The 27,468-nt window shown below is 40.7% G+C and overlaps 1 protein-coding gene across 3 annotated transcripts in view; it reads right to left on the bottom strand.

The window, feature by feature from the left end:
* The window catches only part of ppp2r3a (protein phosphatase 2, regulatory subunit B'', alpha), a 61,161-nt gene that overhangs the window by 25,189 nt on the left and 8,504 nt on the right, over positions 1-27,468 (bottom strand). For 2 of the 3 annotated variants that reach the window (XM_086274728.1, XM_086274730.1), the window contains exon 2: positions 1,289-4,815. In XM_086274728.1, the coding sequence (XP_086130854.1) occupies positions 1,289-4,057 (2,769 nt within the window). In that variant the 5' untranslated portion in view covers positions 4,058-4,815. The remainder of the gene's footprint in view (positions 1-1,288; positions 4,816-27,468) is intronic. The other variant, XM_086274729.1, reaches the window with a different exon arrangement.

The raw sequence follows: 27,468 nt of genomic DNA, 5'->3' as shown, positions 1-27,468 counted from the left end.
CTGAGAAGAGAAACAAAAGTAGACCTATAAGCCAGAAAAATGAAAAACGGAGAGAGTTTAACTGCAAGAAATGTGGAAGCAGATAAGCAGAAAAAACAAAAACAAAAAAGGGATGGATAGGGACACAGAAGATGGAGGAGGAAGGAGATTGTGTAATGATGTGTTCGGGTGCTGGCTGTTCCGTTCTTACTGTGGCAGCTACCATGGTAACCTCATAAATAGGTGCCCTACATATCAGCAGGGCATAAGGTTACACAGCTCAGTAAATAAACACACATAAACAGCAGAGGAAGCGTGATGAGGAGAAGGATGGTTGGAGCGAGAGAGGAAAAATAAATTAGTAAGAGAAAAATGTCAAATATAGAGGGGAATAAATGACAACAATGATTTGATTCCTCTGTGTTGATGATAATGTGCGTTTGTCTGGCATGCATAATTACCTAAATCTACAATTTGCAGTAGAACATCCACATTAGGGACTGGCTGAGGTAACACTGCCTTTTTATCATCATTAACTCCAGCTTACGCGCAGACACAGACAAAAAAATTATCAAGTTCTAGTTCCCTTCTCTTTTCCTCTGTAGCACAACTGCAATTTACCGTTACATTTTCCACAGTAAGAAAAACAAAGTCTACACACATGCATACGCCTGCACACACATACAATTACAGAACAAAACAAGTTCAAAACCAGGAAAAGCCAACAAAGAGCCACTCCACAACAAGGAGCTATTCTGTTCTGTGATCCAAAGCCTCAACTTTTTTGATTCAAGCCAAGATAGAGTAACTGTAACAGCATGTTAATTAGAGCTAATTAATACCACCAATTACAGCAGCATCAGTCCGGTTGTGCCACAGCAATGAAATCCTCAGTTTATTTTCAGTCTAATGCTAATCAGCCTGTGTGGTCCCTCTATGTCTATCCCTCAGTCAGGCGCCCTCATACTGCACCTAAATGGATCAACAGTAACATTTAAAAGCACAGATGGCACATTTTTATATACATCAATGAACATAAATTAACCCAGAGTTGCACTGCATGTAGCAATCTTTCCAACATGACAAATTCCCAATCAGTGGACTGCACCTGTAATGGCACCGTCTTGGAATAAGTACTTCATATTACTCAAGCCCTTGAAACACCCATTTCTTTATTTCCTAGCAGCAGCTTGAAATGCAATAATAATAAAACAAATCTCACAGCACCAATAAACTATTTTCTGAAATGTTCATGTCTTTGATTGTCTGTTAGATTATGCATTTGTGAGTGTGACTTTGGAACACTTACTTTAATGACCTCTGGAGTCTGCTGGATAAGAAGGGTTGAGCCAGCATCTCTCAAAGCAGTATGTTCACCAACAGCAACGGTAGCACTTGCTGTTGTTGGCGTAGCAACAGGAGCTGGAGTTTCAGGTGCGGCCACAGGTATGGTTTCATCGGAAAGCGTAGAGGAATGCAAGTTTGCAGGTGCAGAGGATATCGGGACAGAGACTGGTTTTGAGTCATCCTCATCTGTAGACGCTTCTGGAATTTTATCCACAGACTCGACTGGAGGGTCAGGTGTAGGTGTAGGCAAAGGTTGGGGAGCACTTTCAGGTGTAGATTTAGGTGCTTGTTCAGCTGAAGCACTGCTTTCAGAATCAGATACTGCAGGTGTTGGGGCAGGTGAAACTTCAGGTGTATTTGCCAAGGTGTGTTTTATCAGTGTATCTGAGATTGCATCTGTATGTACAGTTGGAGCGGTGGGAGCAGCTGGTGGGTTTGTGCTCTCCAGAGGAGTATCAGCCCTGCCAGCGGTGGCCAGTGTATCCTGCAGGAGCCTCATCACCTCCCGCTCCTTTCCACTGTTCCTCTCAGCACTCCCTGTGCTCCCTGCTCCGGAATCCACCAGTTCTTGGGCAAAACTCTCAATGCTCTCAAGGATTCTCAGCAACAATGCCCCATCCTCCTCCTCTCCTGCCACATTTTCACTCCTCTCTTCTTTAGGAGGAGTGAAACTCTGGGGAGTTCTGGAGCTAATGCCGTTCATGGTTAAGTGGCTGTCTGGCTTTGAGACTTGGAACAGAGCCATTTTGGGTTGAGTGAAGGACTCACTGGAGGTGATCCCCTGGCTCCCATCTCTCTTCCTGGTTTTGGCTGGAAGTGGAGGCTCTGTCTTTCTGGGATGAGTCATACTTTGAGAGAGATTCTCCAAGTCCATGAGCAGCTTGTCAATGTCATCATTCCTGTGTGCAGCAGCTTTGGGTGCAGAGACTGTTAGTGACGCAGAGGAAGGCCAATTTGAGCCATAGCCAGAGCTGACTGGCAAATTATTTGAAGAGTTATAGAGCGTGTGTGTTTGGGACAGGTGCATGTGTTGCCCCATCATAGTCCCACTTTTGCTCTGGCTGCTGTTCATCCCTCTAGATGGAGTGTGTGTCTGCTGTGAGATTTGTTCTGGTGTCTTTCCCATATCTGCTTCCTCCTCCTCAATATAAAGAGCCTCCATGGGAGATGCTGGGGGAGTGTGTGTATAAGCTGGGGTCGGGGAGTTACGAAGAGGGGAGGAGGAGTGTGTTGGAGAGGAGCTGGATGAAGAGGATATAATGGTTGGAGGAGAGAGAGTATGTTGTGTATAAGAAGAAGTATGTGGATGTTGGATAACTCCATTAGTAAGTGGGGTAGCTCTAAGCTGGGCTGAGCTCTGAACTGGTTTGGTATGGATGGAATCTGATTTTAGAGATAAAGAAGTAGATGAGACAGAGGATGGAGCAGAAACAGAATGTGGAACAGTCTTTGGGATTGGAGGAGAGAGCACCACATCTTCATAGCGAGGAGGTTGTTCATTGCCAAATATCGGCGAATAAGGTCCCTGCTGGATGGAGTGAAGAGTGTTAACCAGTTCAGCCAAATCACTGTGCCCGCTTCCAGGTGCACCCTGTCCACAGCCTCCAAAACCTCCAATTCCTTCCAGCTCCAGAGGCAATCTCTTAAGATAGGAACTGAGACGAGTCATCACAGCCCGATACACACTGTCAGGGCTTGCTTCCCCATCCTCTGGGCCTCCACCAGCTTTGTGTTTGATGCACTGTTTGATTATGTCAGTGCATTTCTTAAGGTCTTCAGAACATTTAAGCAGAATATCAAGGCAGGCACGTATGTCTTCGCCACCTGCTCCGCCAGTAGCTGCCTCCGCTCGCGTCTTCTCCAGCAGACGGGCAATTAAGTTCTCTTCTCCTAGGGTGTTGCGGTACAGGGAGGCCACTGTGTTCAGACTTTGGTCTAATGACCCAATACTCGTGAGGCTGTTTGTTGAGCCACCAGCAACTTTGGTGATGGACGACATGGTGCCTGGGTTGCCCTTAATCTTCGTTTCCTCTAGCACCGTTCCTTTCCCTTGCACAAATGGTGGCAGGTTCTCATCATTAGAAGAAGCCGTGCCATTTGTCATACCGTTAGTAGTTGCATTTGTGGTAAGGTTGGAGCTGAAGTGGCCATAAATAATCTCCAGGTCGGTGGAGCGACGACTAAAAGAGTCAGGACGGACTTTACGGCCTTTCCGGAAGGTGATGTGGCTGGAGGATGAGAGGCGGAGCTTATCAAATGAAAACTCCTTGAGTTTACCACTGGCCAGGTTGATGGCTTCTTCGGTAATATCCTTCAGACTGCCAGAGGAGGTCATACTCCCAGTCGATGCTCCACCACCAGAGGTCTTCTTACCACGCCATGTTGGGCTCTCTTCTCCTAAAGATAAATTGCCACTGCTGCCTGCCCTCTCTAGGCTCCCATTATGAGTACTATCCATGGCAAGACAAACTTTAGCATGGTTAGGAAGCTGCTGAGCAATAATGTTGCGGGAGTGTATGGGCGAGCTGTTAAGGTCATTGTATTGAGGGTCAGGTGCAACAAGGAGCTCAGAACAGGTGCCACGGTGTGCAACAGTGCAGTCCAAGCCCTGGGACAGTGCTCCACATGGCCCTGAGCAGTAGTGTACTGCATGGGAGTGAGTGCGTCGGTCTACTACCACACTGTTGTAACAGCTCACGCTGCTCACAACAACACGATAGGCTGCTGCCATGGTGACCAATGATCTTCAGGGAATAGGAAGGTCAAAATTATCGGGAAGAGTAAAACAAAAACAATCTACCAAAATTCCTCCTGAATAAAAATATATTTTTGAAACTGCTTCATGAGAAAAATAATTTATGTCCAAACACTGAATCATCTTCCTGGAAAAAAAAAAAAAAAAAAAAAAAAGTCTTTCAACTTCTAGGTGCCATTTTTATGCTGTAACAAAAAAGGCTATCAAAATATATAAAGAAATGCCTACAATAATAAATGGCAAAGTCATGCTAGTCAAAGCTTTAAATAGGCAAAGAATTCTCTGTGGGCCTCTTAATAAGAGCTGTAATGTTTCACCTCTCTCCGCAGGCACCTTCCCCGTTTCCTCTCTAGCAGCAGCTCATTAGCCACTAATGATAGCTGTGGAGAATAGTGACAGCAGAGGATCCAGCTGGGGTATCACCCATCCCTACACAAAATAGCCCAAGGGGCTTAATCCAAGGCCAGCGAGGCTTTAACATTGCCCTAGCCTGGGCTCATCCCCTGGGCAACGTTGGAGAAAAAACTCTTTTTCCTATCAGAGCTCAGGACCATTCGCTGACTCCAACGCAGCTGCAAAATAGCAGGGGACTGACCACAGATGGCCAATGGCCCCTTTCTCTTTATGAGTGTGCGTCTGGGAGATCTCTCTTTCCCGTACTCCCTTACCCCGTCCGTCTTGTTCTGTCAGCAATTTGTTAGGATGAGCATGTGTTTTGGATAGGAGGACACCACCTGTGAGTAAACAAAGAGAAGAGGGGGAAGAGGGAGGAGAAAGGAGTCAGGGTGAGAAAGGGAAAACATGAGAAAAAGTAAATTATTACGACAATAATCAAGAAGTAGACAACTGTGTATTTGAGTGTTTCCATACATGTGCACATATTAGGTGTTTTGTGTGTGCAAGATGCTACAATTTCCAGTTAGTATCCAGCTGTAGCATCTTTGCTTTAAAATAAGGTAATATAATAATTCTTGTCGTGAATTGGCTATATCAGTAAAATCTGAACTGAAGCGCCATTCTAAAATAACGGTGCAGAAAGGTACCAGACATACCCAAGTTAAAAGTAGGGCAGAATGTTAAAGCAGACAGTCGTGACTCCCTGTTTCGTCAGAGAAGATCAACAAAGACTTTACTATGACCCTGCTGAGAAATCACAACTCCGCTAAAGAGAAGCAGGTGTTGTACGGGGGAGAAAACACCTGGCGCTTTCATGTTTCCATTGCTGTTTTTCTCCATTCTTGGGCACAAATTGCATGTTTGTCAAGGAAATAAAGACGCACCACTGCATTTCCAGAGGATATTTACAATTAATAAGGAGTTTAAAATGAAAAAAATAAAACAGGACAGACTGATTTATTTTAGTGACTATAACTGTTTATTTAAACCTTACAGTGAAATATTAAATATGAAATAATAATAAAGGTTGAACTCTTTAAACTAAGATATACATCTTGGTAATCTTAATTATGCATGTATATATCCACACATATATCTGTATGCACCATTTCTTCTCCTTAAATAATGAGCAAAAGTTTGCATGGTCACACATACAGAAACTATTAACACATATGTTTTTAAAAACATTTATTTTATAGACAGATATCTCTACAGATAGCTAGATAGATAGCTAGATATAGATAGATATAGATATATATACACCATTTTTTTTAATTTTCACATATATTTTATGTGATATGCTCATTTCATCATCTTCCTGAAAATGGGATGTTATGTTCTCCGTTTCCCTGCTTCATATTCAACATATTTGCTTGGGAACATTTCTTAAAAAAACCCCAAAACAAAACAAAAAAAACCCAACTCAGCTCATCTCTGCATTTGAGAGCTACTGGAGACATTGATCTGTACAGTAAAGGAAGTCAAGCAATAAATACCAGTCTCAGAAAGCAAACATACTGTGTAGTAGGATGGCAAACAAGGCTGATTGTTAAAATCATTTGAAGACTATGCACAAGAGTGAAAATAACTTGGCATGTGAAGACCCAGCTCAGTATTATTTCTGTCTCTCCACTCCATTTTCTACATTCCGCTTTTCTAGTTTTAGATGTCTTAGTTTCTGTATTTAATGCACAAATTTCTATTTCTCCATTTTCTTTCCCGTGCTAGAAGAACATCGCTTAGAGGCATTACATCTTACACATATGTACTCATACATATTGTATGGTCCGGACATAAAATTTAATAGTAGTATAGTGCTGCTGCAGTCACAACCACAAGCATTCGTAGCATACATGAAAACAGTGTCTCAAAACCCCACGTTTGTGAATTCAGGACTGCATACTTGTGGGATTCAAGATTTTCAGAATGACCACAGGAGGGGAAAAGCACAGAAAGGTTAGAATAACTTAGACTGAGTGTGCAGACACATGATATTTAATGGGTTCTTAAGGAGATGGAGTTTCCTACTTAAATCTGTCAAAAACAAAAAACAAAAACAAAAACAACAACAACAACAACAACAACTGAAAGAGAAGGAGGTGGGCTTCTGTGTAGGGGAGAGTGGGGGAGGGGGTGTTCGGTGTCTGGGTAAACAACAATTAAGAAACTGTATGGGAAAAACAAAAAACAAAAACAGGCAATCCCCTTCCACCCCTTTCCACACACACACACACACACACACACACACACACACACACACACACACACACCTCTGTCTTACTTTTTCCTCTCCTGTGTTTCTAACCATACACATGCAACAGCTGGATGCTGCTGAATCAGTCTCTTGGGCAGGAAGTTACATTTCCTGGCAAGCTGCTCTTGAAATGTGGACAGTCAGTTAGAAAAACATGATTACAGGATGACAATCACACACACACACACATCCACACAAACATGTCCACTCACACTCCTTACTGTGCACACTGTGTTAAATATCTGTGTGTATAGCTTGGTAAATGACAGCTTCCCAAACTGATACTGAGCATGTAAACAAACTCCGCTGGTGTTTATAACACTGACCAGCCTACGCGCACACATACATGGATGTGAATACACCCACCCACAAGTGTCCTCACATGCCTCACTGACACATATTTCAGAAAAAGAGGATTTTCTCACACACACACACACACACACACACACACACACACACACACACACACACTCTGTGTTAGTTTTTTTCGAGGCCTGCTCTGATTTATCACTAGCTAAATATTTTTTTTCTGTTGCACATATTTTAGAGGCAAGGTAGCAGAGGATGCACAGAGGTACACTGCCAGCTTCCAGCTCAAAATCAACAAGCCAAAGCTCCGAGTCAAAATCTGTACAGGAAAAGTGTGGGTTTGTTTTTAAAGTGTCTTGAACATCTTGAGGGGGAAAAAAACAAGATTACAAAATATTAACCAAATGCAAGTAGGTGCTTTATTTTTCCATGCTAAATCTATAAATAGAGAAATATCTTAGTCCGGATGATGTTTTCAGTTGAGGGTAAGAACAACCCTCAAGTTTAAGTTTTCTGAGATTAGATTGTTGTGTTTGTTTGGCCTATGCATTAAAAAGCACAACAAGTAGAAAGTAATGAACTTGAGTCCTTATGTTTGTGGCAACCTGTTGCCTTTTTCCACTTTTCTCTCTCCCATCCTCTCTGACTTTCTTTGGCTCTTCCTCCCATCTCCTTCTTCCACCTAACATAGTTATTTTTTCAACTTGACCTTCACCAGGAAGCATTAAATCTCTTGTCACACTCTCTAATCCTCATTTGTTATCCCATGTGTAATATACCACTGTTTTCTGTCTGTGTGGGTGCATGTGCTGTCATTGGCTGTCACAGCAATAGGCCCGAGGGGCCTCCTGGGGGAGTGGGTCTTACACAGACACACATACACATCCTGAGGCACAATTTCAGTGTTGTTATTGAGATCACACAGCGAGAACAGACCTCTGGTATGCCACACTCATACTAAACACAAGAGAGAGAGACAGATTAGTGTGGGTACTGACTTCTGCCCCATGAGGAACAACAGTTGCCTAATAAAGAGGAGTTACTGGAATTTTTTAAAATATAACTTCCCTATGAGATACACAGAAACATAAACACACAAAGATGCAAAGATGACAAACACATGCATAAATACATGTGATTAATTGTTCAAAGTGTCAGTTTTAAACACCCCCTGCTCCACTCCCTGTTTTGTAATTTCTGTCTCCATCTATTTCACTCACTGTTTGATCTTTGCAAATGTCTAATAAACTAAATGCAGTTCTGACCCACTTCTTTGCCTCCCTCTGTAATCCTCACATAAATTATTTACTCTAACTCTTTGAATCCACACACACAAGTTACAGAGTCATGTCTTTGAAAAGAGAATCAAACTTATTCTGTATCCACATTTGTTCATCAGCTCTGCGTCAGTCAACTGTTGAACTGTAATGTTCTGGCAAGAGCACAAAGGTGGAGACAAATAGATACTCTGGCAGACAGCAGTGCCCATGTAAAGTCTTGGCTACATTTTCAGTTATCATTTTCTGTGTCAGCTGCAAAGAATGGGACATCATGTATTAATTAAAGCTGAAATAAACTTTAAACTCTTTTCTCTAATAAGAAAATCTACAGTAACTTATACTGCATGTTTTAAATGTGACATATAGATATGTAAAACACAGCAGGAGATTTCTGCTGATTGTGCCAGAAGCATAAGACCATTAGCTTGAGAAAAGCTGGTGTTTTGATGGTCTAGAGCATGGAGAAAAAAAATGATCCAGTTCGTTGCTGTAAAAAAGATATACTATGTAAACCAGATGTCTGTAAACAAGCCAAAACACAGGGGAAGAATCCGAGGATATCTGAGACAATAAATGATTAAGGGACAGTTAAGGTATTTGCGTCCAAAGCCCTCAAGTTAGAAAGAATATATCTGCTTGTTTAAATAAAAGATAGTGTTTTCATACATTTATGTATAAGGAATAACTCAGACAAACACAGAGATGCTTTTTAATTTGTGGAGAAAGTTTGTGAAATTTTCCAACGCTCCTACACAACACAGTTGAGGCTCTTAAAGGAGAAAATGGAAAAGGAACCACGTAAAGAGCATGTGTTCATTTTCAACATTGTATATAATTAATTTGAAGGAGTAAAGTGGTATGTGCTATCTGGCAGAGACTTGATGGTTCTCTTGTTATGTCTGCCGAAATTATTGTCTGGATGAGAACCAGGCTTACAGCACAAATCACTGCACTCTAGACAAACAAAAACGCACATACAGCTGTCAATACGAAACCGCATCTGCAGGCTTGATACAGCATGTCCCAGAATAACAGCATTGGTTTTTACAGGTCAAAACAGCAGCTAGAGCTGAAAAGAAGTAAGCTGCATGCAAGAAGATCCTGCTCAGGTTCAGGTAGGGGGAGTTTCCATTGTGAATGCGTATTTTTTCCTCAACGGGGAGCGGAAATGGAGCACAAAGAAAGGCTTATAGTTTGGTTATACTTTGGTTTATAGTTACATAATGCCATTCATCTTAATAATATGACAAAAGTTGATCAATTTGCTTTCGATTACTTTGACCTACTAGGTAACAAATTCTAAGGACCAAATATTTACCAAGATAACTTTTTCCAACACTTGGTAGTGTATCTAGTATATATATATATATAATGTTTGATTGTGTAGACAAGGAGCAAGACTAAGAAAAAAAGTAGATCGTTCCAGAGTATACTACTGTGCAAAACTTGAGCCACCCCTCATTTCTTTACTTTTTCCCAAGTAATTGCTTCACATAGTTTTCAGAAATAGTTCTCCAGGCATCTTGAAGAAAATTTCTTCTATGGATGTTGGCTGTCTTTTGTTCTTTTCTATATTAAGATTACAGTCGATTCCTTCAGTAATGTTGAGTTCGGGGCTCTGGGGAGGCCGATCGATGACTTTTTGTTCTCCACTGTTTTCTATCAAGGTATGCTTTTACCTCATTAGCAGTGTGTTTGCGATAACTCATGCTGAAAAATGAATCCACTGCCAATCAGATGCTTTCCAGATGGTTTTGCATGCTGGATTAAAATCTGTGTTTCTGCATTTACAATTCCACCAACTTTGACAAGATCTTCCACACCATTGGCGTGCAGACGTGACAGAGCCTCCACAGTGTTTTACAGATGGCTGCATGCACTCGCTGTTTTACCTCTCTCCTGACCTCCTCTGTAAATATTAATGATTCAAACAAAAGAATTTCTCACTCTCTTCCACTCCATAAGACCTGTTGCCACTTATTTTCAGTCAGTTCTTGCGTAATTCCACCTTTTCTCCCCATTTCCCTTTCTTTTTGGTAGCCACCCCTACACTGAGACCATTTCTGGTTAAGTTTCAGTGAACAGTAGATGGATCAACTGAAGGGATGTCTGGATTTGTTGGATGCCAACAGCTGCCTAAAGTCACTTTATATTGTAAGGTAAAGGCACAGAATAAACCCACACTCAATAAGAGCTGGGATAGGCTCCAGCCACCCCTTACCACCCTGAATGGGATAAGCAGGTAAGAGTATGGACGGCTGCGAGAGGGTCTTACTTGGTGTTCTTACCATAGACACACAGCTTTAAGTCCTGGCATGAGCTTGAAATAGTAAATATTAGTTGTTCAATAACCAGCTGACTCATAGGTTTGAATAATATCATGGCAGTATGTACTCCAACATCTTTCTTTTGTGAAGCATGTTTGTATAGTTAATGCAGATTAAATAAGATTTAATGAACATGTAAGGGTTGGATAGTTTTCTCTGCAGAGTCATTGCTGATTGTCTGAGACCACTAAAGACAAGATTTTGGCCAGTTCCTTATAGAAGCACGCACATAGGTACACAGAGTCATACAATCTGATTTTACTTAAGACATTAGTTATTCTAATATTCATAATAAATAAATTATCTGAATAACATTATTTGAAACGTAACTATTTTTTTTCTGATCAATCCACCATATACAACTAAGGAGATAAATACTCAATCAAGTCCAATAGTACTGCAAGGTTCACTCCACTCCAGTCTTCCACCGACTCTTCCAGTGCTGCACCGGCTGTTGCCAGCTGCATCTCTCATGAAAGGGGGATATGTGAATAGCTTGACGCCTCATTAGGAACAAAACAGAAACGACTAGGACCCCAGGACACGCGGACACACACACACACACACACACATACACACATGCACTGTATAGCCCCTTAGGGAAGGTGTTGAGGGCAGAGGAGAGGATGTTTTTGTGCTTCTGAGCAGATGAAGGAAAACGGTGACTCACATCTTCTCTTATCCTTACATGTTTCCTGGTTAAAACAGCTTGACCTTATAAGGCTAAGACACACAGTCTTGATCTCTCTCTCACACAAACACACACAAGAACACCTTACTGTTCCACTGCAGAGGGCAGAAAAAACAAGCTGTAAATATTCAACACTGTAGCCCACATGAGAAGATGATGAAAGCTGGCATCAGCTTCAAAACACCAAAAACTGCAGATACCAACAAACACAGTCAAATATACCTGTGTAAAATAGATGCAAACAAACAAATACATCCATGCATAGATGCACATAGACCACCACACACACACACGCACGCACCTGTCCATTATGCCTTGCCTGCAACCCATAATGACCCAGTCCTTGTATAGCCACTTATTTAACAAACACATTTGTAGTGATGTCACACTTTTGGCTGGATTTTGCTAATGCACAAGGAGTCACATAAATCAGACATTAGGCATGCACGCACGCACACACACACACACACACACACACACACACACGATAAAAAGACAAAGGACACATAAATAAATGTAATGTAATGTGCCAAGACAGCTGACCTGGATTTCACTAGTCGTCAGTTTATTCCTGCTACCACCTGCAGCCCAAGACCCAACGGCAACTAGCTTACACCACCTACTTCCAACAAGAAATCTGGCAGCTGAACACAAACATCAATCACACACAAACCAAAGGAAATAATATGAAAAGGAAAATGTTTTGCATTTGGAGCAACAGGACTTAAAATCACTTACTTAAAACATGAATATATCCTAACCAAACTGCACATTTTACCCTTATTACTAATAATAATACAGTAATACACAACACACTGTAATGTATCTCTGGCTTATTCCTTACACATGAAGCGACTTCTCAAACCAAATTCATTCCATCTGTGTAGGAGTGTCGGTGTAAAGTGGGAAAACAGCATCCAAGTGAAGTAGTTTGTTTATTACAATCTCACACACAGCTGGATCACTGTTTTTGCTTTTTTCTCCTTTTTCCTTTTGTCTCTGCGTCCCTTTTTTCCTTCTTTCTTTTGTAAAGCTTTGAAACGTTGCCAGTGAACGTAATGCCAGAATCGCCCAGGTTCCTCTTGTCATTGATTATTGATATACTCCCCAATAATACCAAAAAGTAAGCTTAATGTAAAATTAGAAAACCCAATGCATTTGCACTGCAGTTTTTCAGGTTATTATGTGTCATTAAAATTTGTTAAGCAACACTTAGTGAACATATTTAGTTATTTCAGTTTGCAACTTTTTAACTTTTTAGAGCCCAAATGGTCCAAAGAATAGGCTTATATATACCAAATATATCAAGTTTACAAATTCAGTATCAATGTTTAAATGTTTTGTAGTTAAACTCAGTACTCTTGTACTAGCTCAAGGATATCCAGCATGAATATTCTGTGTTCAGGAAGTTGTTATGAACAGTTAACTGGCCTCAAACAATCTTTATTTGCTTACAGAGGCTTTAGCCGACCTTGATGGAGACTGTGTTACTATGCAGTAAAGCATTATCAAAGCTAGACCACTACAAAAATAGCCAGTCATTAAGAGGAGCTGAGTGTTCATATATATTTGGAGCAGTCCAAAACTACACATCATGGAGCCAGTCCCAAGCCCATTCCCAGACCCAACGCTGGTTGGATATAAATTTCTTGTTCAAGAAACATCTGAACTCAGACATTCCCCAAATACCAGAGTGTTTCTACAATAACAAATATCATTCAACAACGACACAATGACCAAATCTCTCCAAATAAGCCACAGCAGGCACACACAGCTCAAAACCATCATATGAGAGTCCAAAGCTTAAACTGCAAACTGGCTAATTGTGACGAGGTCAGCATGACCCATTGCTGAGTATAGACTTACGGTGATAGGTGTTGTGGAGAGGTGTGCCTTTAGCGCTTCTGAAATGACATGTTTGTACATTAGCACACACATTAGTGAGTGTGAATCAGACTTGAGAGAGGAGAAAGTGAGGGAGAGGCAAAAGCAGACTTTCAAATCCTGCCAGGTATTTGATTTCCAATCATTTTCGCCATTATTCAGTGAACAAAAGGCAAAAGCTACAAACCACATAAAACCACCTTTCATTTTTTATTTATTTTTCCCCCTTTACATAAGTGTCTTCTCTTTTATATTCACCTAAAACTTAGTAGTAACATACTATCAATAGTGTTAGATGTTCTAATTCACTGAAATCAGTTGGCTTTTAAAAAATGTGGATTTATTAGAGAATGAAATAAAAATTTTATGTTTTCACTAAATACGTTCTTAGAATTCATTTTAAAGCTCACCCCACGGCTTTTTAAAAATCACAAAATATTAAATGTTAATTGCAAATCTCTTTAAAAAGCCTTCAAAAGAGTTCACATCTGTCATTATGACTTTCATGGAAATATAGTATAGACTCAAAAAAAGGATCTTAAAGGCATAAAATCAGTGGTGTAAAGTATATAATTATATATATAAGTATATAATTTCACAGGCAGACATAAAAAATAATTTAAAAAAACAAAACAAAACAATATATTCTCACTTTCCTCAAGACATCTTCTGGATGTCCAAACATAATGTCTTTGAGACATTTGTGCGCTCATCTAGGTCGATACATGCAGGCAGCACGACTGTGTTTATAATGAGAGAAAGAGTAGAGATCTCCAGATTTTAACAGAAATCCATATAAGTGCATGTTTAGACTGAAGAGCCAGAGTTAGACTAACTAGTCTGAGGGTTGTCTATGTGTGTAGGTATGTGCGCTTATGTGTGTGTATGTGTGTGTTGACTGCTGTCCCTGTCCATCAGAGGGTCATATGAGGAGCAGATTAGGGTTTCTAACCGCAAATCCCTGTCGCCACAACCCCGACGTCACGAGTCAGCGAGGAGTCATCGTGTTCCGAACCACCGGTGACTCACCCCTCCTCATCTCGCTACATGCACACCAATACGCACACACAGAAAACCCCACATCTAAATCAGGACTTAGTGGTACAACCCATGTTCGTCAACCATTCGGCAAGACCAACATTTCAACAAGTCGATTTGAGCCAGAACTGATGACTGCCATTAGTTAAAGTATGACTACAACTAAAACTGTTTTCATGCATGCATTGCAACCCTTTGCTATGTCCGCTCTAGAGCAAAAAGCCTGTACAATGCCCGATTGTGCTCATGGGAACTGTCTAGTGAATTCACATCGAGCGAGTGGCCAATATGTCTCCTGTGTTAGCCAGCTAATACCCTCTCTTAAATCAAACAGAGTATTCCCAATGGTGAGATCGCATTGGATGTGGACTTTCTCCCGCACTGCGCTACATGTGAGAAAGGAGCACCTCGAACAGCATCCTGGCCCGATTCTCCCATTTTTATTATTCTGTATAGGCATTGTTTCATTTGTTTAAAGTTATTCACCATTTAGTAAGTGACCAACTCTGTAGAAAGAACCATCAGACACATTAATAATTAAATACACAAATAAAAAATTATGATGTAGTCTAATTTTCTAAAAATGTATAATTTTATGTCTGAAGGGAATTTGGTATCTTACTGTGAAGCCTTCCAAATACTATGAGCCCAAGATGAAAACTCAAATGAGTCTTTGGCTTGGACAGGATGGCTAAGGTTTCCTTTTTAAACACACCTCACAATACTTTACCAAACCTATAATCAAGATTTCCATGATGCATACTTGGAAGGCAAATGTGGTATAAATTATATAAATGATCCTCTAATTTATCATTTAGTGGATTATGTCAGCCGGTAGGACCCTGACTAACCGCTCTACATAAGAGTCATTAATAAACTGACCTATTAGCTAAAGGGATTGCTGTTCTTTGGATTAATAAAAAAAATCTTCAGACTTACAGTAAATCCTCCACAAAGATGTAACGTCCAGCTGTTTTTCCACATCTATGGTGTGCCAAAAAGTGTTTAGCTGCACATTTTCAGCACAACCAGAATCTAGCGCCAAGTGGCAAGCTGTCACTTTAAGCCTGTTAGGAGGGAGGGGGGTATTTACAACCCGACACACAAGCGAGACTATAAAACTGGACTCTCTTCACCTCTCTCTCAACCCTTCTCCCTCCTTTCTATTAAACCAGCGGTTGTGCAAAACCTCAACAGACAGAAAAAAGAAATTAGTGCATGTAGTGGGAGCAATAAAGACACTACATGAGGAATTAACAGATATTAAACAGCTTACAGGATTCATTACAGCTGGAGATGAAAGTAGGACCAAAGCAACTGAACTGCTCTTTTATAAGGAATTAACCCTAAAAATAAATGTTTTGGCACAAACACACATAAAAAAAAATTCCAAATCTGCCTCCGTCTCACACACAGACACACAGCCACACACACACATGCACGCCACATCCGCTGTTACCAGGTTATTTTCTTCCCTAGTGTTTAGAGTCTATTCTTGGAGTCATGTTTGTGTATGTGACCCCTCCGAATGCCTTTTCATCTCAAGAGCGCATGTTTGTGAGTTTTTCTGTACGTAAGTGCATCAAGCAAAAACAAGGCCATGTTTATGCATTTAAATCCATATAAATTTTCAAAATCGTCATTCACAGCTACATAAAAATGTTCCCTTTTTCTTCCCAGCTCCTGCTTACTACCTCCACTTCCTTCTCGCTCCTTCTCCTTTACTTGTCATATAAACCTCTCTTTAGTGTTATCTATCCTTTAAAGTCCTTAAAGACAACTTAAAAATCTAAAGTATCTTTCCATTTCTGTCCACTCTTCCTTCATGTTTTTCTGGGGCCTTACTTGATATTTTATTTCATCTGCTTGGAAGCCGCACACCAGCAGCAGGGCTTTTCATTCACTTACCCCTGAACCCTCAGTGGCTGCCAAGTGGAACACATGCTGGCTGGAATATGGCTTTATCTGAGCATGTGGTTGAGCTGCTGAGGCAAAGCTCAGGGTTTAGGTCTAGACTTCAGAAGCAGCTCCTCCTTTACTGTACATTGCATTTGCCACGGTATAAATATACAACTCAGTTTGAATCATGCTGGGCATAGACGCCACCACAGTGGGTTTTACATTAAACAATCAAGATGTGATTGAAATGCAGACTTTAAGCTGTAATTCAGGGGGTTTTACAAAAACTGTTTACAAATAGCTTCCATTTTTATACATAGATCCCCATTTTCGACGGTGAAAACTGACTGGACATATTAACTGTACTTTCATTTATGCAGAGAGAAACACAGAGGGACGTATACTGCACATTCATTCAAAATGAAGATTAAAAAATAATTTTTGCCACTTTTATTTGCAATCTTTGGCAATTATCAGCAGAAATTGCAAAATATAAGCACGTATCACGTTTTTGCTTTTCATTAGATCATTTCCTCAACGTTACATAAACATTTCTTTACTTTCAAGGAAAATTAATGTTATAAGTACTGTGATTTTTCTTACAGGTGAGTAAACAAATAAGTAAAAGAGGCAAAACTGTGCCTCAAAGCAAGAAGGTTGAAGCAGAATAGAAACAGAGAATAAAACCCCAACACCCACCCACCCACCCACACAAAGAAAACACACAAAGATAATATAATAACACACAATGAGCTTGTTTGTCCAACCAGTTTAGAAAACTGGGTTGGTCACACCAAAGATTCAGAGTAAACATAAGAAAAGGAGAGGCTGAGAGCGCTATTTTTCCTGTCTTCCTAATATAGCTGCAGACTGCATTTATGTGTATCACTAGTGTATGTGCGTGTGTGTGTGTGTGTGTGTGTGTGTGTACGAGCGCACGCATGTGTGCGTAGGTTTGTGCATGTGTGTGCATATCTAGTTGTAATATGGCTGCACAATAAGCAAAGATTTACTACATGAGCTGACTTGACTATGGCTTATTACACCTCAACAATGTCAAACCAGGACTTAAAATAGAGCTAAGGAGGGACGCTACCTGCCTCTGCTGTCCTCAGGCACACATACACACACGCACGGACATACAAGTGTTCACAAACACAATTTTTTGACAGGCTACCCAGTCCTGCAGGCAAAGGCTCACAAAGTTGAGGTCATTTCATGTGAGACTACTCTGTACATGAGAAAAGTTCAGCATCAAGGGCAACTCACACACACTCACACACACTTCCTGTTTCTTACTGTCACCTGGAGGCTGAAGAAAACAACAAAGCCTCTGGTTATGGGCCAGCAAGACATAAAGACAATGGCTACAGCATGTGTGACTCACATGCACACACACAGACAACCTCCCTTGGGTTAGGCTCCGAAAAGAAAATTCCCTCATTATAGCAGCATAGCAGTAGTTCAAAGGCAAAGTGGGAACGCTGTCCTGTTACTATGGCTCTAACTGGCTTAAAGCCTGTGTCATCACAGTGACTACTGTCACAATTCATCATACTTACACGCTGACCAACAGCCCAGCAACACAGTCATGCACACAGTCACATTGCCTGCCAACAGTGATGTCAATTATAGAATAGCCTCGGTGGATCATCAGCAAGCGACTGTGTCAAGTCATGAGCTTAGTGAGCTCAGATAAAAAGTTGATTTGCAGATCTTTTTAGACAAAAAAAACCCATAAGAGATGAAAATAACATTAAACTGCAGACAGAAAGCTAATGCAAAAAATATATACATACATGTAAATTAGCTTCTCTTGAGCAGATTCTTTTAAGTGAAGTAGGAGTGAGTTACCGACCTCAAAAGCTCACCAACTCTATTTTCAAGTCTATAAAGTTAAACCCCCTGCAAACCTTTCTCAGAGCACTGTACCACAATAGAGCTGTAGTAACTAGGTAACATGCAGTAAAATGTAGCACCAGCATGTACAGCTCTGAAAGTGACAGACAGTATTTTTAATTGAATTTAGAATTAGACTGGGTATGGAGAAAGGTGTGAGCTTACCAGACCTCTGTAGCCCCTCGCTTGAGGGAGCAGCTAGAGGCTACATTAGCATTTACTGGCGTAACACACTTGAATCCCCGGCTGAACTGTCAGTGCTGGTCCATCCTATCCATCCAAGAGTCTTTCAGCAGGGCTGTGGATAATCATAGGCAACGGATGAATCCTAATCATTTTAATGATCTCCTTGACCGATCTTCCAGCAACTAGGACACTAAGATTAAATTATATATAGAGACCTCACATTCCCCAAAGGAAGAAGCCTTCCAGTCTCTGTGAAACTTAAAACTCTGATGATTAACCAACCACAGACTAAAATGTGAATATGTACGAGGTTGCACGTGCAGTACTTTATTGCACTACTGTACCAATTATTTATGAATTAAATCAATAGATTTTACCATTAAATTCTTAACATTATTTGACGACTCTACTGCTTTTAATTGGCAATAAAATCTACAAAAAGAAGGACTGAAATATAAACCTCAAAGAGTATGAAGTAAGTGTCACTATTTGGAATCACTATGAGGAATGACGTGCTCTGCAGTGTGCAGCTACTGCGTAAGGTAGGTCAGAGAACGACTAACCACACTGAAGACTTGTTAACTCTCCCTTATCCGGAGTAGTGCAGCACACACAAGTAGCAAATGTTTCTAACAGCTAAGTCAAGTCCTCTCCTTGTGCACTACTACAAAGACGTGTTGTTGGTTTATGCCTCAATGCTTCAACATGTGCAAGTGTGTGCGCATGTTCCCATAAAAGTTGAGAAGGCAGTAAATGCAATATGTCAAGTAGGCGTATCCCTGTCTTTCCCAAAATATTAGCTGCCAGTAAATGCTATAAATGTAAATGAGTCCGTGTTACCTTTCCATATAACATGAACAGGCAGTGAGAACTATGATTCCGAAATTTCCAGTCAGTGTTCCTAAGCTCCAGACAGACACTGGAGGCAGACACACAGTCATCCTGTGAGTATACTGCCAAGTCTTCCAAGTGCATGCTTCACATCTGTTTGCTGTTACACGTATGCAAGCACACGCAGACAAAGCAGCGGACCGTACGAAAGGCACAAGCACACACTGACACCTACACTTGCACAGTTTGTTGCAAGAGAGGTCTGCAAACCCCACATAAACCGCCCGCACAAGTTCATGGACCAAAGCTGCAAGTAAGAAAAGAGCGTGAATATTTACAAATAAATATAATAAGGAGTTTGAAAATGAATTTTGAACACTTAAAATCGAGGAGAAGACTCGACCTCCCAGCTGAAGTTGTGTCTACTTCTGAGTTTTAGAAGTATAAAAAAGCAAATTAATCAGGCAGAATGACAAGTTTTATATATATTTCTTTGTATTCAAATTCATGTAAACAGGAAACAAAGGTATACACTCTACACATTTTCCCTTATACATTAACAGTCTTGAGGTGTAATTTCTCACTACTGGAAATGTATAGTCACAAACGCACACTTCTGGTCCCTCAGGATTTGGCTCTTTGAGCAACAGTTACAGTGTGACTGTTTTAGCCTTTGAAGTCAGGAGTCAGTAAACCTCTGGGAAACTGGCTTCGATTCTCGCTCAGTCTCCACCCCTCACTTTGCAACTACAGAGAAGCTTTCCAAAAAGCCTCATTATAAAGTCAAGAGGGGAACTTCTAGTTAAAGTGATCTATTCAAAAAGGCCTTGGGCCTTTGTGTCAAGTTAAGTCCAAAGATTTCATCTTCTTTTAGGAAATACTGGCTCACTTCAAAAGCATCAGTCATTCGTTTCAGTCTATAAAAGCTTCCCATCATTTCAGCTCTTTCTCCCTATGACACACTGCACTGTTTGGGATTAAGACTGGGTTTTAGCAAAAAGAGATATTCCGACTGCGAAATAGAGGTAGTCCATCATGCTTAGAGAAACAGAAAGGAAAGGAGAGGTACTCTGACATTTTGAGGGGGAAAAAACGACACATGCAGTTCTTTTTGTCATAGCTACTCAGTTCCTAATGTATTCATATATCCCTTCAGAAACAGCTGCAAATGCAAGAAAGAAAGAAAGAAAGAAAGAAAGCAATGCAGTTTATTTTTCTTTACCTCTAAAGATTGCAAAATTAGAAGGGATGAAAAGAGAACCCACTGGCTAAACAGAGGCAATCTATAATCATTCATCTTGACTAAAAAGGGAAGGTTTTGGATTCCCGGAGACAGACAACAACAAAGACAGAAGACTTTGTGTGCAAGCCACTATAACATGACTTATGAGAAAAGAGTCTGACAGTGCGCTAGGGTGTGATTAATATGCTCTAAGTTTATGTCACATCCATTGGAGGCTGAGGAAAAGGAGGGCATCCAGAGGGCAGCGTCGGCATCCTCAAGTGCTCAGCCTCATATTCATATTTTATATATATATATATATATATATATATATATAAATAAAAGCTGTGATGCCTGGGGGTAAAGTGGTCTGCATTCCACTGATGCAGCTTAAATGATGGATATCTTAGATACCTACACTCAGTGTCATGGTCTCTACTTCTTAACAGCTTGCCTTGCCAGAGGGGGAATCTTAACACTCAACTTCTATCCTCACCTCCTTTGCCCCTTCAAACCCATGCAAGCCAGAAAATATACAGTTCGATTCCCATTCTTCTAGACATGCAACAGAAACAAAGAGATACAATGGATTTTCCCCATTGCACAGACTGTCAATTCTTTTCTTCAATTATTTAAAAAACAAAGGAAAAATAAGAATATTTTCTTGTTCATCTTGTTTATTTTCTAGTTTAGGTCATATTCACGACGTGTTACACAGCTGGGTACACAAATCAGGATTGAAACTAATAACTGCTCTTGTTGTAAGTTTATCCGTTGATGATTTTCTCGACCAGCAACAATGACTACGGCAAGTTTTAGCTGCTCTGTGTCCTCAGCACTGCATGCAAAATTGATCTCTAGCTGGTAGGTTTTTTTTCACCATTAAAATCCACTCTGATGATTTCACAGCATCAAAGACACGCACATTAAATATAAAAACAGTCTGCCTCTGCAGTTATTGTCCACCTGTCTTTTGAAAATTGGATGTGGGGTTGAAGTGTATTGCTGTGAATCGAGGACTATGTATTGGCATGCAAGGTAGCAGCTAGCAAGTCTGCCAAAGGCATTAACCTGGCCTCAAGGCTCCACAGATCCCAATCTGATCGAGGATCCTGGATGTGCTGGAGAAAGTCTGATGAAAGATATGCTACATCCTAGTGCCAGACACCGCTGGGCCCCCCAGACAACTTGTGTACAGACTCCAGTGGGTTTGACTAGTTAGGCTGCAGTTTTAATGTTGCCTCTGGGCTTTGTAAATAGTAATAATGCATAAAAATGCTGAGTGCTTAATTAATTTTCCTTGTAAGTGGTAAATGCACTGGTTCTTATATAGCTCTTTTCTACTCTGAGTACTCAAAGCACTTTCGCAACTTGCCTCATTCACCCATTCACACACATTTATACTCCTAAGGATTAGAAACACATACAAATTCACCCAGATAGTTTTGAGTGATCTTACAAAAATTCAACATACAACACTGAGAAAACACCTTCAACCTGCAGAGCAAAAGAAATTCCCTTTTCAACTGAAATGATGATCTGAAAGTTGATGGAGACGAGCCGGAAAATGAGAAGGCTCTATCTTCTGTTTCGACTGTTTCTTCGCTCCGACCCCTAACAATAAAGTTCAGCTTTCATTTGTTTGGCTGTATTCATATATGCATGCGTGTGCTTAAACATACACTGTCTGAACTCCAGGGCATGTGAACACAAACTGTACGAATTATGTGAAGGAGCCTGAATTTTAAACGCCGAAACAATTTTTAAGCATCTTTACAGTTTACATTATGATGAGTCATCTTGTATGAGTACAGTGCATGCGAGGGAAAGTAGGAACTTTCTTTCTTTGTGTATTTGTGTGTTTTGGCCTTGAACTATGGGAATGAGTTTATCAACAACAACAACAACGACGAGGCAATCCAAGCCCTCCCTGAGGAAATGAATGTTAAAAGCCACTCTGGTTCCCATGAGCACTCTGCCCACGCATACTGTCACTAGATTGTGTTGGTTTCTATTGTGAAACTCTATACAATGTTGCTACAAATAAACCCATATATCACTGCTTAATCACAACGTTACCATGACGAAATTGCAGAGTAATTACACACACGGGCCACATCAATGTAGTCAACATGCACTTCAGTGTTTCTGAGATGAACGCTTCAGAACTCAGTCTTTAATCAGGTTGCAATGAGAAAGTAGAGACTGGCAAAGCCAGTACATGGGGTTGTATTATTATTCTAATTGTAGGTCATTTTAATGTTTAGTATGTATGCATGCCACACTCTCTGTGACTTATAAACATACTTTTGCAATCTAGCTTTACAAATTACCGCAGTGGGTCTGTGCACTAAACTAAAAGGCACTAAACATGACTGATCAAAAACAGAGCCATTTTATGTGCACACTATTGCATAAAACAAGTACGGCTAAAACTAAATCTAGATGTTTTCAATCAAGAAGCTGTTGCTAATTAACCACAAACACAAAACCTTTGCTAGCCTTAAAGAACTATTTCGCTGCAGCCATGCTGGCATGAAAAATTGGTAAACGCAGGTGTTACTAATGACATTAATGTAGGATCTGTTCCATTTAGGTACAAAACCCTGCTAATGTGATTAGCCACATCTGTCTTTACCTATAATTTCATGCTGTGAAATAGGTCTATTGTTCCTAAAGGATCAGTGCGCACATTTGTCCAACATTAAAAGCCTCTGTAAATGCCACTAATTCCCTTTATTAATGGCTACAAACAGCTGCGAGGGACAGCAAGCTTTTAGTGTCACAAAATGTGGCAGAAGTATTTAAATTAGGGTAAATTAGAGCCCTCACTTTGAATTAGTATTTAATACCAGGTGATATACTGAAGGGTTGATAACAACAGAGAAAATACTTAGTGTATATTACTGCTGTAACCTTCATGCTCCATGAATATTGTGAGCACATATAAATTAATTATCAACATGTGAAAAAGAAAGTTTTCATATGCTTCTCTACACCTCTGCTGCCTCTACAGGAATTAAAAGGGTAAGTGGGATCCAGAAAAACGTCATCAGCAATACAGATTTGGCGTTTTGCTGGTCTGAAGCATTCAGGTGTGTGTTAACACAATGTCACAATCTTCCCAGGAGTCACAGGAAGTTTACGCCAAGGTCAGTCTGCGCAATGCTCAAAGAAACTGATCAAGAACTACATCTTAGACTCTACAGGCCTGAGTTCACATGTTAAATGTAAAAGCTGATGACAGTGCATACAGAAAAAGATTGAATAATTATGGTTTGATTGGAAGGAACAGATGACCACTAAAATAGAGATGCACAGTGCCATGTTTGGTGAAAACCAAACGCCGCATATCGGCATAAAAACCTCATACCAATCAACAACTGACTGTTTGTTTTGCAGCCACGGTACTCGAGCATCTTGCAGTCATTGAGTCAATCATGAATTTCTCTGTAAACCAAAGTATTCTAGAATAAAATGTGAAGGCATCTGTCTGACAGCTTAAAAGCTTTGTCCCAACCGGGTCATAACAGGCCAGGAAATCTACAAAAGATTGGCTGAAAAAGAAAATAATTAAGGTGTTGCAACAGCCCAGTCAAAGTCCAGACCTCAGCCTGACTGAAATGTAAAGGGACCTTAAGAGAGCCGTGCATAAACGAATGCCCACTGTAAGGAATGAAGCAGTGCTGTAAAGATGAGTGGGCCAAAATTCCTTGACAATGATGTGAGAAACTGATAAAGTCAGGTCTTGTGTGGAAAAAGCTCAGTTAGACAGCTCCAGTGGTTATCTTCCAAATAACAGATGTGGATACAAAATCTTCCCTTTGTGTTAATATGCCTCCCCTATGAGTCAGCAAGCAAACACTAAGCAAAGAGGGAGTTTGCAAAACTCTCTGTTGCACATTGCAGCTGGGACTGGATATATTACAAGCTGTACTGTTAACTGTGCAAAGAGTGACAATGGCTGACTACAGATAAAAGGGTGATCTGCTTGAATTTGGCTTCCACATCATGCGTCCTAAAAAGAAAAAAAAAAAAACAAAGAACAAAGCCAATGAAGCTACAAAGAAATCAAAAAAAATGAAAGAAAGATGGGCAGCAAAGAAAGATTGTACAGGCTGTACAGTGAGTGTGCAGGTGATACAGCCACAGCTGCAGATGTACAACAAGCTTTGATTCACTGCAGTTCAAACACATAGCAGGAGAATCACCTCACTGATGAAAGAGCGCCAGTGATATCAAACTACCACATCTTGGCTCTCCCAGGTGTGACACACACACACACACACACACACACACACACACACACACACACACACACAATAAACTGAGAGTTCTTAGAGAAAAAAAAAGTGAAAGCATGGAGATATTTACACCAGCATTAAGAGAATGGGTGCAGGTATGTGCAGCAGTTCTTACATCCCCTACTGTACATGGACAGATATTGTAACATACACACATACCATTATTCAGCTTGGATCAAAGACAGTGACTGTAAGGTCTCTGCTGTTTATCTCCCTAAGGGGATTGTGCCTAGACAGATGAGAAGTCAAAAGGAAGAAGATATGGGGTGAATTTTTTTTTTTTTTAAATGGACTAACAGTGTTCAGTCAGAAAACAGATGATGGAGATGTGGGAGACAGAATAAAAAAGCAGGAGGAAGCACAGAAAGGGGGGGAAACAGACAGAATGAGAGCGAAAGAGTGAGAGAGCAAAGGGCATAGCAGACATGGTTACTCATATAAAATGAGTCGAAATCAGTTAAACTTGTGTGTCCTCTTTCCTTTTATCTGTTAAGTCTGCTTCAAGACCAGTAAACCAACTAGAAAAATGGGAGTGACAAGCTATCATCCAGCTGCCAAGAGAATTTTAAGTAGACCGTAAGGCTAAAATGCCTCATTCCCAACAGATGGACTCCAGCGAATAAACAGGCTTCCTGAATGTAAAAAGGACAGAAAAAAGCTGAGATTGTGTTTTATTGTCAGTAAATGTCACTCATTATTTCAGGAAAAAAGGTTTAAGAATCAAAGAAACTCCAGGGCACATTTCCAGGCACACTTACAGAAGCAAGCAACGACAGGTGTGACCCATCTCAGAGTTTTTTTTTTAATAGTGTGAAAGGCAAAAATCACAAGAAATTTCAGGGCTTTTGCAAAACGGAGCCTTACCGCGCTACCCATCACACCAAACCATCTAATTTTTAAAATGAATCCACTTAAAGTCTGAAAAATATTTTCCACCACTGGTAAGATTTTATCCAAATTGTAGCTCTGCTTAACAGAGTCGGGGAAGCGCTTCTGATGGCTTTCCAATACATTAGAAAGAAAGAGGAAGACGGAAAACAAAAAAAGGATTTGAGGATTTTGTGGGTCTCAGCTCTCAGCACGACACAGCTCTAACTATCAGTTGAAGTTGCTCTCATCTGTCTGGTGTCTGTGCAAGTCTGTCTCACAGTGGGGATCCAGCACTGTCTGTAGCCATGGAAACCACAAGGATGTAGCACTGACAGTCATAGCACTATTATACAGATGCCCCCCTCCCTCCAACCACGTACGCACACTCACAAGGAAAATCCAATGATCAAAGTAACAGCGAAGTCACATTTTGTGTCCTCGAGAGTCTGCTGCGACTTTGCCGCTTTACTTGTTGTATTAAAAGAAACTTTAGAACCATATTTGTTTTGGATGGCAGGATGATCTCTCGTGCTTCTCCTGCAGCTCTGCTTCACATTGATGCAAGTGCTGAGTCCTCCGTTGCTGGCAAAGAAGCAACTCCACAAGGGTTGTTCAAGTTCAACGAGTAGCTCAAGGGCATCTTGACCTGTTTACTTTATGGCTGTTTACTCTGCTCACCCAGTCTTCCCCTGCTTTTCTAAAACCAGCTCACTTGTAGTTATGTACCCACAGCAACAGCTACAGCCACCCAACCTTAAAAACTTCTCCCCGGGAACCCCAGCCAAGAAAAATGAGCCACAGAGGTAATAACCTTCTACCTCACAGAGCAGAAATGCTGTGGCAACACAGTTCTGTTAGTAGCAAACAAACCATTTTGCACAACATACTGTATAAGAGTCAATCAGTCAAATTAAAATAGCTACAGGGTTTTATGAAGGTGGGAAAATGATTTGGTTAAGGACAATAAGAGCAGTGAAAACAACAGGGAAGACAGAAGTGTGAGAAGTGAGACAGAAAGGAAGAAAAGGAGGCACCAAATTAAGTGCTGAAGTTGCAAAGAGGTGGTCAGAGTATATAGCGGGCATAGAAAGGCCAGGAAATGAGTGGTACACTTTAAGCAACAAATGTGACGTATGGCTTACATAAATGAGGATTTTGGAGCCTTAGTCACTAGTAGCTTTTTTGTATTGTGAAATAAGACGGAAAACATGATGCTATAGTTGAATTGTATATACGCAAAAATTCCAGCAGATGGAAATTATGCAAGCACTGTCTAGAAATGAAGGCTTACCCTTTCCTCACAGAAACGCAGCTGCTGCAAATCAAGTCACGTAAAATATTTTCTAAATGCCATAAAATCAGCAGATCTACATGAGTTTATCTAATGTTTGCTAAAGATTACTTTGTTATGAAGCTGTTTCACTCTCTCTCTCTCTCTCTCTCTCACACACACACACACACACACACACACACACACACACACACACACACACACACACACACACACACACACACACACACACACACACACACACACTTAAAGCCACTAGTGGTCAGACTGGCAGGCAGGAAAGAAGCTTGAATGTGCTGAGATTTGACCAGTTTACCGTATACAGGCTGCCAAAAATCCACCACACACACACGTACACTAAAACACATACCCCTGCTTCATCCAACCACGACCTCAAAGTGTGTGTGCCTGTACATGTCTATCTATGCGCTCCTACTGTATATGCGACCTCGTATTTGTGTGTGTACGCAGGCCTGGATATCTATATTTACTGTGTGTGTCTCTGACTGAGTCACTGTGCTGGCGTCCTAAGTGTCTATGTACGGGAGTGGAGAGTTAGAGACACACTATAAACAATATAGGGACTCCCTTGGCTTGTGTTTACTGACCGGGATAAAGGCTGTCATTCCTCTCTCAGCACCAACCTACTTCCGCCTCCGTACAACTAGAAAGAGGGAGAGGTGCACTTAAGCCTTGGCAATGTCAG

Source organism: Aulonocara sp. 'chitande type north' Nkhata Bay, linkage group LG19, assembly GCF_057382095.1.
Source record: "Aulonocara sp. 'chitande type north' Nkhata Bay isolate Kocher_YH1m ecotype deep benthic linkage group LG19, A_spYH_male_GT1.1, whole genome shotgun sequence".
Classification (NCBI taxonomy): Eukaryota; Metazoa; Chordata; class Actinopteri; order Cichliformes; family Cichlidae; genus Aulonocara; species Aulonocara sp. 'chitande type north' Nkhata Bay.
This window is presented reverse-complemented; position numbering and strand designations above follow the sequence as displayed.